General features: G+C 43.3%; 1 protein-coding gene across 2 annotated transcripts in view; it reads right to left on the reverse strand.

The window, feature by feature from the left end:
* LOC309569433 (uncharacterized protein) overlaps window positions 1–12,785 on the reverse strand; it is a 215,011-nt gene that overhangs the window by 70,602 nt on the left and 131,624 nt on the right. For both annotated transcript variants that reach the window (XM_082275258.1, XM_082275257.1), the window contains exons 6-7: window positions 7,378–7,624; window positions 807–930 (exon numbers count right to left, since the gene is read on the reverse strand). In XM_082275258.1, the coding sequence (XP_082131384.1) occupies window positions 807–930; window positions 7,378–7,624 (371 nt within the window). The remainder of the gene's footprint in view (window positions 1–806; window positions 931–7,377; window positions 7,625–12,785) is intronic.

Genomic DNA, 12,785 nt, shown 5'->3' on the forward strand with positions numbered 1-12,785 from the left:
ACCGCACAGGCCCCCTGGAGCATGGGGCCCGGTTGCAATTGCAACCCCTGCCACTCCTGTAGTTACGCCCCTGGTTCACTTCTACACTGACCACTAATCTTAGAGGGCACCACACTTTTTACTGCCTGCCTTTCTTTTCTGAAGTTTTTATTTTAAGAATTTTACTGAAAATAATTTGTAGGGCTTGGTAACCAAATTATCTGCCCTGGGTTTCAAATATGCTAGTACACCACATTACTTTCAAACTTCTTCAACTTGTTAATCAAAGCTGATCATGAGCTTTGTAGGTATCATCATTTTTAGTAGGGGTTCCTCAAGAACCTAAAAATTATTTCAGGTGATCTTCAGGGGTAAAAAGGTTAAGAAAGGCCGTGTTATGGAAGAGGCAACACTAAGAAGCTAGTGTACATATTAAAAATCGAATTCCCAATTCCTTGTATTTTGTTGCTCCTAGCAACTGAAGGATTGTCTGATTGTGGTTTGTTTTACCTACCTGGTATAGTGTGAATTCCTTATAAATGCCTCTTATACAATATATTCCTACCATATTTTAATGCCGATACAGTATACAAATAAAATTTTAAGCCTGTGTTGGCAGGGCTCATGCTCACATTGCTATTGCTGTATGTTGTGTTAAGCAATTACATGTACCCATTGTAATAAATATGTTATAAATCTGTTCCACATGTATTTTTCACCTTTATATTTTCTAAGGGGGCTTTAAGGGGGATCGCGGCACCATGTAAAAAAAAAACAAAAAAAACCTTAATAGTAATTATGAAGGGACAATGATCTGAAGTTCTTACCATCCATCCTGGTGGACAGGTGCATTCTCCATTAATCTGGTCACAGACGCCTCCACTCTGGCATAGGCAGCTCTCGGGGCATTGAAACGTGGATGCTTGATTCTCTGTACATCTAATTTCACAACTAAAGGAGGCAAAAGCACATGTTTAATTTTAATGGCCAACTCCATTTGAGTTATATTTTATATGTATATATCTCTGTTTTGTGGCTTCTGTGGTCTCAACCTTCCCTAGGGCTACAGTGGTGGGATAATCCCACTTGAATTCTTAGTTTTGTTCAATTGCCACATTTGTTAGGAAACCAGCCAAAGTGAATGTATTATCACTTGTATATATATATATTTTTTCTTTATATGAAGCGCATATTTTTAGGTAAATACAGTCAGGTCCATAAATATTGGGACATCGACACAATTCTAATCTTTTTGGCTCTATACACCACCACAATGGATTTGAAATGAAACAAACAAGATGTGCTTTAACTGCAAACTTTCAGCTTTGATTTGAGGGTATTTACATCCAAATCAGGTGAACGGTGTAGGAATTACAACAGTTTGTATATGTGCCTCCCACTTTTTAAGGGACCGAAAGTAATGGGACAATTGGCTGCTCCGCTGTTCCATGGCCAGGTGTGTGTTTGTAACGCTCCTGCGTTTTATGTATGATGTGGATTTTCAGCTGCAGAAATATTCCACTTCAGTAGTCATGAAGAGAAACGCTGAGACACCAATCCCAACTCCCAATGACTCATCATGTGTGGATGATCTCAATTCAGCAAGTAAATACACACACTCAATAAGATGTTTCCTAGAGTGACTTATGTATATAGTAACACAGTGATGATAGGCTGAAGAGACAGGTTGGGTAGAGATGGTAGATGACAGACACTTGAAAGGAAATGTTCTTGAAAGTAAGATAGTAGCAGACGGGATGCAGATAGGTTTAGCAATCATGTATGGTAGCAGATGACAGAGTAGCAGGTGGACATACAAGAGAGATCAACCCAGTGCAAGAACAGGTGGTAGTAGGCTCAAGAGCTAGCAATCTTAGATAATGCAGATGTAGTAATAGTCCTTAGTATGCAGAGCTAGATAGTGTAAGCTTTAGTATGAAGGTTATAGAGGTTTCCCCTGTGGGGTACTTATCACTAATAGCAATGTAGCAGAGGAGAGGTTCGGCAAGAGCGGATGATCCGGTAGCGGGATACAGGGATCAGCGCAGCGTGGTTCCGACAGCGAGGTATGCTTGCAAGCACGAGAGCTTCAAGACAGGTTAGCATCAAGGCACAAAGCAGTTTGAACGAACACATGTGAGTGAGAGCCGGCGATCTAAATAGCCATCCAGTCCGGCGCTCATTGATGACAGCATCAGTCTTAAAGGTGTATGCGCACCTTACCAAAAGAGAATGGTGGGGCGCATACACTTATGAAAGAGTAATTAGGGTACCCAAAGGTACCAGAACATTACAGTGTTATTCCCTCATTATCCCATTTACAAGGAGCAGATAAAAGGTCCAGAGTTCATTTCAAGTGTGCTATTTACATTTGGAAACTGTTACTGTCAACTCTTAATATGAGATCCAAAGAGCTGTCACTATCAGTGAAGCAAGCCATCATTAGGCTGAAAAAACAAAACAAACCCATCAGAGAGATAGAAAAAACATTATGTGTGGCCAAATCAACTGTTTGGAACATCCTTAAAAAGAAAGAATGCATCGGTGACCTCAACATCAAAAGACCCGGAAGACCACCGAAAACAACTGTGGTGCATGACCAAAGAATTCTTTCCCTGGTGAAGAAAACACCCTTCACAACAGTTGGCCAGATCAAGATCACTCTCCAGGAGGTAGGTGTATTTGTGTCAAAGTCAACAATCAAGAGAATACTTCACCAGAGTGAATACAGATGATTTACCACAAGATGTAAACCATTGGTGAGCCTCAAAAACAGGAAGGCCAGATTAGAGTTTGCCAAACAACATCTAAAAAAGCCTTCACAGTTCTGGAACAACATCCTATGGACAGATGAGACCAAGATCAACTTGTACCAGAGTGATGGGAAGAGAAGAATATGGAGAAAGAAAAGAACTGCTCATGATCCAAAGCATACCACCTCATCAGTGAAGCATGGTGGTGGTAGTGTCATGGCGTGGGCATGTATGGCTACCAATGGAACTGGTTCTCTTGTATTTATTGATGATGTGACTGCTGACAAAAGCAGCAGGAGGAAGTCTGAAGTGTTTCAGGCAATATTATCTGCTCATATTCAGCCAAATGCTTCAGAACTCATTGGACGGCACTTCACAGTGCAGATGGACAATGACCCGAAGCATACTGCGAAAGCAACCAAAGAGTTTTTTAAGGGAAAGAAGTGGAATGTTATGCAAATATGAATGTTATGTATATATATATATATATATATATATATATATATATATATATATATAGTAATCCCCCGCTACATCGCGGTTCAGTTTTTGCGGTCCCGGTAATTCGCGTTTTTTTTTGTAATGTTATTTTACTATATAAATCATTAGAAATGAAATATTTTTGTGTTTTCCATAGCTCTTGCTATGTCTCTTAGTATCTTTTATGTGTTTAAATGAGTTTCTATTGTTTTAAAAGTGTGTTTAAAGACCTTAAAATGCTTCTACACGTACAGTGACAGTAAAATAAACATGCCTACAATGCATTTTAATAGGGTTTTTCTATTTCGCGGAATTTCACTTTTCGCGGCTGGGTTCGGAACGTAACCCCCGCAATGGAGGGGGGTTTACTGTATATATATATATATATATATATATATATACACATATATATATATATATAATATGTATACACATATATATATATATATATATATACACATATATATATATATTTATAAATGTATACACACACACATATATATATATACATATATATATATATATATATATATATATATATATATATATATATATATATATATATATATTAGGGCTGCAGAATATAATCGCTGAATCGATGCATCGCGATGCGACCCTTCGCGATTCTGCTTCGATTCGGGGTGATTGAAAAATCGATTACTGATGACGTCAGTTCCGGGGGCGGGGACAGAAGTGACATGGCGGCGCTGGGCCGCTGGCCGGGCTTGTGGAACACGGAGCTCCTCCGTGATAGAGCTGCTGCTCGGGTCCTTCCGTGCGCCAGAGGGCGCCATCACACGGAGACTGCTGCTGGATAGCGTCTCATATAGCGGGATAGAGTGGGAGGGGAAGTCCTGGCAGAGTCCTGGCACAGTGTCAGAGTACAGCGTGAGACATGAGCACCACCGGGCAGGTGAGCTGGTGGCAGTGGGAGGACAGAGCCGTCTGTATATACATAGAGCTGTGGGCACGGTGCTGATAGTCTCACTGATTATCTATGGGAGAGGGGGCTGCTCTGTCTGTGCAGTGAACTTGAACTTGTTGGCGCTCAGCACTGAATTGGCCCTAAGTAATGATTGTAGAAGACAGGATGCTGAGTACTGTGCATTATTATAGATATGAGTCTTTTGGCAATAATAATCATGTTAGGTTGTGTGCTATGACTTGTGTATGGAGTGGAGGTGATATAGAAGAGTCCGGATATCAGACCATTGAGTAGTGACACTGGAAATATGTAGTGCTGTGTAGACATGTCTATGGGGAGCTCCCCCAGCATGTAGACCCCCCCTGCTCTAAGGGGGGGTCTGTGGAAGGGGGACCCTGGCCTGCTCCAAGGGGGCTCTATTGGTAGGGGACCCTGGCCTGCTCTAAAGGGGGGGCCTGCACTAAATGGGGATCTATGGGGGACCTGCCCTGGCCTGCACTAAAAGGGATCTATGGCGGACCTGCCCTTCCCTGCACTAAAGGGGGATCTACGGGAGACCTTCCCTGCACTAAAGGGGGATCTACGGGAGACCTGCCTTTGCCTGCACTAAAGGGGGATCTACGGGAGATCTGCCTGCACTAAAGGGGATCTATTCCATAGATCCCCCTTTAGAGCAGGGTCCCCATAGATCCCCCTTTAGAGCTCAGTTCCCCTGGATCCCCTTTAGGGCAGGCCCCCATAGATCCCCCTTTAGAGAACAGTCCCCATAGATCCCCCTTTAGAGAAGGGTCCCCATAGATCCCCCTTTAGAGCAGGGTCCCCATAGATCCCCCTTTAGAAAAGGGTCCCCATAGTAATCGTGATGCATCGCGGAATCAAATCGTATCGAATCGCGACCCTAATAATCGTAATTGCATAGAATCGCGAGGTAAGTGAAGATGCGCAGCCCTAATATATATATATATATATATATATATATATATATATATATATATATATATATATATATATAATATATAATATATAACACATGAATTATAATCTAATCAATAATATAATTTTATTAAATAATATAATATAATATATATATATATATATATATATATATATATATATAATATATTATATATTATATAATAACATTATATTATTGATTAGATTATAATTCATGCGTTTGTGTTTCAAATTTATCACATCTGGGATGTCTACTAGAGTCTTGTTTTGGTCAGGTTTAAGTCAGTAATTACTAAGAATTGTAGGCCTTTAATACATAACGCCAAATTTCCATGCAAAAAATTGTACCACTTTTGTTACATAATTCCTGACATAATCATACCGCCAGGGAGGTTAAACACATATAAACTGATTCCATTTTCAGATCTGCGTAACGTATTATTTAGCTAACCATACACTGTTGAATTTTAGGGCGGCTCCTGGGGAAATGGCTGACATTTGCTTAGTGGGTGGCCTCATAGGCCACCTCCCAGCTGACATCCCTTAATTGAAAAATCAAAGTAGTCAGGTAAAAAATTATTAGCTAAATCGCTGTTCAGGTATTTTGACAGCTGGCAGGAAGTGTGGCGTGGATTGAGAAATCAGTTTTTCTTCTGTTCAAACATAAACAAAATGGCGCCCCCTGTGCTCAAATACTACCAGTGATTATCAATCAGCTGCTGCCATCAATTTTAGGTTATGCCCAAAATATTTTGTGTTTATATGTTGAGGTGCTAGCTCTAATACAAATGTGTCGTCAACTTCTTGATGACGCCTTCCGGTGAAATGCAGTGAGGTCTGACTAGTGGCGGAATTTCTGGGTCCTTTACTGACGTCACGTCTGCCTCAATTGGAACGCACGTGGGCTCTGAGAGACGAGCGGCGGCGAGGATTGAATACTAACCGGGCTTTGCATAGTGGGTGCGGCTTTGTGGCACATGGAAATGTGAGTGTACCGGCATTTATCTTTTTACAATCTTTCTTTTTAACAAACGTATTGCACGATTATCACATTATTGTTCTCTCATTTTGGGGTTATCCTGCTGGTGGCATTGGATATAAGTATAAAGAAAGTGGATGCCAAGTACACACCAAGCCTAGAATTAGACATCAAAGCAGTTAGGGTCCTGGTGGCCCAAAGTTATCTGGTGAGTGACCCCCCCCCCCCTTTTACTAGGTGCTGGAACCCAATACTTAAGTGGAGCAATGTAAAATAGGAAAAGCATGTTTTCCTAATGCACATGTGGTGGAAAAAAAGAAGTGCAATAGAAGATTTTTGTCTTGCATAAAGTTGTATTATCTCAAGGATTTTTATAGTGTTTACTTATATTGGGTTTTTTTAGTTTATTTTTTTGCAATTTACACTGGTTGCACAGATTTATCTGTTTATACACGTATTGTTTAAGGTTATTTGTACTTACACATTTTTCTTCTGTTCAGCCTATGGGCAGCTTTTGTGTTGGCTTTCGTTGGTTGATCACTGACATCATCAGATGCAGAATAATAATATGGTTTTAAGTTGAGGATCATTATAAAAATTGCATGGTACTTTTGGATTAGGTACCTATGCTCCGTGCAAAATGTGCAGTAGATAAGAGTATAGGGGATGAATGGAAATAGATGGGGATTAAGGTGGTAGGGCATGTGGACTAGTCAAGTGGTAAGGGGGGCATGGATGGGGGTGGAGAGTAGTGAGTAGAGAGGGGGCATAGAGTGTGGTGGTGAAAGATCTCAAGAAACAGGAACATAAGCCCCGTACACACGAGAAGAAATTCGGCCGGGAAATTTCGCCCGACGACCGATCTGCCGATTTTCGGCTTGTTAGTATGGTGCTTCCAAAAACTGACTCCGACTTTTCGGCCGAAAAAATCCTGGTGTGCAGGCTATATAATTTTTGTCGTCCGTCAACACACGTCCGATTTTCGTCTCATTAGTACAGATTTTGACAGAGACTAGGCATGCTCAGAGATGAAAGAACACAAAGAAAGCAATCCAACACATGACATAACTTCTGAAGTAGAATTCTGTCATACGGGAAAATTTGTGTGCAGTCTAGGCACATTCCAACCAACAGACACCACTCTGGACAAAAGACGGACGACCGGTCGGCGGAAATTCGCTGCGTGTGTACGAGGCTTAAGACATGAGCAAGACCAAAATGCAGATATACTGTATATTCGCCAAAGTATATTGTACATGTCAAGTTAAGAACTAAACAAAACAACTAGAAAAAGTGAGTATACTTACTAAGGTCCTGTGTACCCTTCTGGACAAAGACAGGTTCCGTTCTGAGGGTCACAGCTGGCTCCATTCTTACACTGGCAGTCCAGTAAGCAGTTTGCTCCGTAGGTGCCTGGTTCACAAGGCTTCTCACAGAAGGGTTCCTTGTATCCTGGAGGGCAGATGCAGGACCCCGAAATGGCATCACAAATCCCATTGTTTAGGCAATGACAGGAATAGTTACATCTGGGTCCCCAAAGATGCGGGTCACAAGCTGGAAATATAAAAGATTACAGTAAATTGCTGAAGTAGCCGAATTGTTTATGTAGCACTCTCCTAATTAGGTTGCTTGTAGTTTTGAGAAAAAATTCGTTTTTGGTTCCTCTGTAGCCACTGAAACGAAGTTTGATTTCTTTTGACTGTTCTAGCTTCTGCTTGTTGCAGGTTCTACTGCTTCCCCCTGTTAAGTTCCAGAATTTAGTGGGCTGGAGGAGGCAGATCCTCAACTTGCATGATCATACACCCTCAGCCAATTTCTGGTAGGAAGAGTGACCAGTAGAGGGCTGAGGTGTGTATAAATTGGCCTTGTCCTGTGGAAGAAGACCCAGCCTGAGGGCTGTGTGTGGCCTTTTGGTTCACTTAGCTGAAGTTTAGAGAAGGCCACCCAGGGTCCCAGCTGGGGGACCCACGACCAAAGTTCCTGGAAGTAGTTTGCAGGAAGCCTGATCTGGAGCAACACAGTACAGAAGCTGGCTGGTACTGCAGGAAAGCATTCAAGTACCTAGGGAAAAGTGAGTACAAGTCTGAAGTAGATCCTAGGGACTGTGCTTGTTAACTCTTGAAGAGACTGCCCCAGACTTGCTGGCTCAGATCTGCTCTTGCATTAGAGTCCCTGAGCCATAGTTCACTCATCACGAACCTCAAGAGGAGTTTCACCGAAGTAAGAGACAGCCATAGTCACAGAGTGTCCTCCATTGTGTTTGCACTAAATATGGAGTATCCCAAGTCTTACCCCCACACCCTAATCAAGTTCTTTAATTAAAAGATCTGAAAAATACATCTCTGCCTGGTTCTTATGTAAAGAGAGAGTGGGAAACTACCTTGCCTGGCTGCTTGCGCCCATAGGGAATAGAACTTGGGAGTGACAGCAGGACCTATCAGGGGTCTGTGAACTACATTATTATGGTCCATAGTCTTCTACAGGTTTTTTTAAAATATGCCTCAAGGGAAAACAGAGATGTATCAGCTTTCCGTGGACTGAACCATTAAGCATACATTTAAAGCGGAGTCCCATTCAAAAGGGGAAGTTCCGCTTTAAGGACTCCTGACCCCCTAACATGCCATATTCGGCATGTCATATTTTAATGGGGGGAGAGGGTACCTAGTTTTGACAGCTATCCGCTCCCACTTCTGCTCGGGCCACCTAGGCAGCTTGAGCAGAAGTTTTCCTCTCCCCCTCCCTCCCTGCAATCTTCTGGGACACGTCACTGGTCCCAGAAGATTGCCCAGCCATTCAGGACGCGCATGCGCAGTACACATCCGGCTGTGAAACTGTCACAGCCGGATGCCCACACCAATGATGCCGGCGCTGGGGAGGGCTGAGGGAGAGAACCAAAGCTTCGGGCAGCCGCATAAGGCCCCGTTCACACTGGGGCGATCCGACTTCCCGGGGCGACCTCCGAGGCCGGCATGGAATTCATAACATTGAAGTCTATGCAGGTCGCGCCGGGTCGCCCCAAAGAAGCTCCGGACCCTTTTTCTAAGTCAGAGCGACTTGTGTCGCTCCTATTAGAACGGGTCCATAGCTTCTCTATGGAAGGCGACCTACGGCGACCTGTCAGGCGACCAGGTCGCCTGACAGGTCGCCCCAGTGTGAATGGGGGCTCACTGGATTGTGGGACAGGTGAGTGTGTGTTTATTAAAAATCAGCAGTTACACTTTTTGTAGCTGCTGACTTTTGAATAAACACAGAAACAGCTGAAACTGTGCTTTAATGTACTATATCTAGACCCAACAACAAATATGCCATTCAAAGTGGGACCTGGGAACAATGTTGACTAATAAGAGCACGGCATAGACAGAGAGCCCAGATAGTCACCAGCTCACAAGATTTCCCACAGAAACAACAGGTATTTTGTGCAAATTTTTTCAACTAATGCAGATGTGTCACCAAGCATGCATTGAGAATCCCTGCTCCTTAAAATGATGGGAGGGAGGGAGGCAGAATTACATACAGTAGTAAGACATGGAGAAAAGAGATAGACAAGGGTGTTACCAGTATAGTGTTCTTCACTTTTAGTATTGTAGCACCCTCCTAGGTAGGTGCTAGAGAGAGAGAGAGTAAAGTTTTGGATCCTTTCTGCTTACCAGAAGGATTACCAGGTAAATCTATATTGTTCTCTGCCTACCAGAGAGCAGGATCTGTTAGTAAGGTCTGCTCATTGTGCTCAGGTGCAGCTCAGTTTGTCTGAAGTGTTTCACACTGGTCCAATAGGGAGGCATATTGGACAGTGGGAGGAAACCTGGCAAATGAGTGCACAGGCAATTTAGTCCAGTCCTGGTGACTGGCAGAGGAAAGTGCCTTGGTGCATGCTGGGATAATGTATATATGTCAAGAGCACATGTGCTCGGGGTCTTTCAGCTGGAGAGTGGAGTCCCGGAGGGAGGGGCGGCTGCCTCCTCCTCTGTAGAAGTTGCCATGTGGCCTCAGGTGGTTGACCTGAGGGCCTAAAGGGCTAGAGAGTAAATGAACCGGGAGGTCCTGTAGAGCTAACTGTAAGGGAGACACTGGAAAGATCGAATTCTGCATACAATGAGTACAGGTCTGTGTCAAGGGGCCTTACCTGAGGGGGGCCATCCCTGCAGCTAGAAGAGTCAGTGGATTGGTGTCAGTAAAGGGGATGCTAGAGAGTATCTTGTTGCTGGAGAAAGAGCAAGGAGACCTAACCCTTTCAATACATGTGGCAGTATGGTCAAAGCAGCGAGACTGCTTCCACAAGTAACCTGGTGAGGCCAAGTGAGAGTTTTCCTTATCAATGGTAAGTACTTCCAGTTGGAGTATCCCACTATTCCCTTCTCCCATCCAAGTTCCACAATAAATACAAAAAATCAACACCCCTGGACTGTTTATTGAGTAACGAGCCATTGGGAGTAGGGAAAAATGTGTGGACTGTCCCTAAGTCACTGTCAGCAGGTAATTAGTGGAGGCCCAACAAGTCATCACACAGCAAGCCCTATGGGGACAGTGCTACAGTATGAAAAGTGCCTACCTTCTTATGCTGTTCTACCAATAATACGGCATGGATAAATGGATTACCAGGATATGTGCTTGACTTTTTTCAGCTAAGGCCGGGAAAAGGCATACGTAGGAAAACAATTGAGAAGGAAAGTCCCTTCTATCTCTTCGCATCACCCCAGCTGTAACACTGATAGCTCAGTCCTGCAGATTACACTGATAGTGTGTGGCTTTCTTACAAAATTTTTACAAAATTTGTGCACTTTATTAACCCTTAACCAGTGAACCTAATTGTTTTTTTATAAACTCATTCACCCACCCTATATTAGCATACAAAATACTTAAATTTATATTTGTTCATTTTTGTTTTACCGAATCAAAAAATGGCTTGTACTAGAAATATTATTATTTATAAGAGGAACTCATCAAAGATCACAATTTGAACTTTTGATGAGTTACAAACTACTTTAGTTCCCAGATGGAAGAACACATTTTTGGTTACAATAATGTTAATGGAAACCTGGCTGTGTTTCAAAAACACGCTCATCCTGACTAAAACACATTGGCTTAACCATGTCACAACTTCCTCCATATTCGTCCTGCGTGTCGGAAGACCTTGTCCTGGAACTGTATGCATCAGTTTAGAGTTCCCTTTGAGCAACCCGCCAGAGCCTTTTTGTTCCCTTTTCCCCTATAAGTGCCGGAACATTCTTTTCTCAACGGAATAGCCCCAACTCCACAACTCATAACTTTTTTTTTCTTTTGTACTGTAACGGAACATTGTCTTTTTTGTTTGGTGCAGATCAGGCTTATGGCTGGGTTCGCACATGTGGACATGCGGTTTGCAGTCCAGAGCCCGATGCATTTCTGTTCATCGGTTCAGGTGCGATTTAGGTGCATATTTTTGCCTGAATTCACATTTGAACCAGACCCAAAAATGCACAGGACCCTTTTCAAAACTGCACTATGGCCGCCCCGGACATGTGTGAACCAGCTCCAGTGAAGGCCAGTCACATTCACATGTTATGTGAATTGGATATGGTTAAAAATGCATCTAAATCACATATATTTGAACCCAGCCTTAATTTGAAAACATACATTTTTTATCTAGGTTTTTCTTGGAAAAATGAAAAAAAAAAAAAAAATTTCCCCAATGCTACTTTTACTTAATCTCTTTTAGTCGCAGACATTTATCCCAAACAGGACCAAATTAAGTCTTTTTTCTTCTCTAGGCAAGCTACTTTTAGGCACCCCCTATCCCCAATAAAAGCTTTGGTTGCTGTCCCCCAACATAACTAGAAATATTGGCACTTTTCCACTGCGAGTACCGGCTCGGCTCCACTTGGCACTGCTTGGCCCTGCTCGGCTCGGTTTGCTTTTCCACTAAAGTAGTAAGTGGGTGGGATTACAACGATTCTCTGACCAATCAGTGGCTAGTAGTGAAAAACAATCAAGGCTGCATGCAAAGGATTGCGGGATATGGTATAGGTACGGCCCGCTTGGAACCCCAATCAAGGTGGTACTGTATAAGGGAGCCGTACCGAGCCGTACCATGTAGTGGAAAAGCGCCAAAGCGAGCCATACCGAGCCGTACCATGCAGTGGAAAAGCGCCAAAGCGAGCCATACTGAGCCGTACCATGCAGTGGAAAAGCCCAAATCTGCAGAGACATAACCAGAAATGTGTTTGCAAAAAAACAATCTCACCAAGCCTAAAACAGGGTAGCTCTCTGAGTGTTACTAACACTCATAAGGCCCCTTTCACGCGGGCTTTCCAATCCGGTCCGCCTGTCAGTTTTTTCAGGCGGACCTGATTGGATGCTCCATGAAGCCCTATGGAGCAGCGGATGTCAGCGGAGACATGTCCGCTGACATCCGCTGCTCTCCGATCTGATGTGGTCCGTGATATCCGGACGGATGGAAACCCTATTTTCCATCTGTCTGGAGGATCGGATTAGATAGGATCGGATGAAAACGGACAGGCGGTCTATTTTCATCCGATCTCCCATAGAGGAGAGTGGGGCTCTGACAGCTCCATCTCTGCAAAGTAAGTGGAGACGGAGCTGTCATCCACCTGCTCATCGGGCATCGGTGGATCGATCCGGGTTGAGCAAAACTGAGTCCGTCGGGGGCACCGCCCGTGTAAAAGGGGCCTAAAACTTTATTTGACCAGCAAAGACACACAAAGAGGGAGAGTTACTA

Source organism: Pelophylax lessonae (assembly GCF_965119305.1).
Source record: "Pelophylax lessonae genome assembly, chromosome: 13".
NCBI classification, from domain to species: Eukaryota; Metazoa; Chordata; class Amphibia; order Anura; family Ranidae; genus Pelophylax; species Pelophylax lessonae.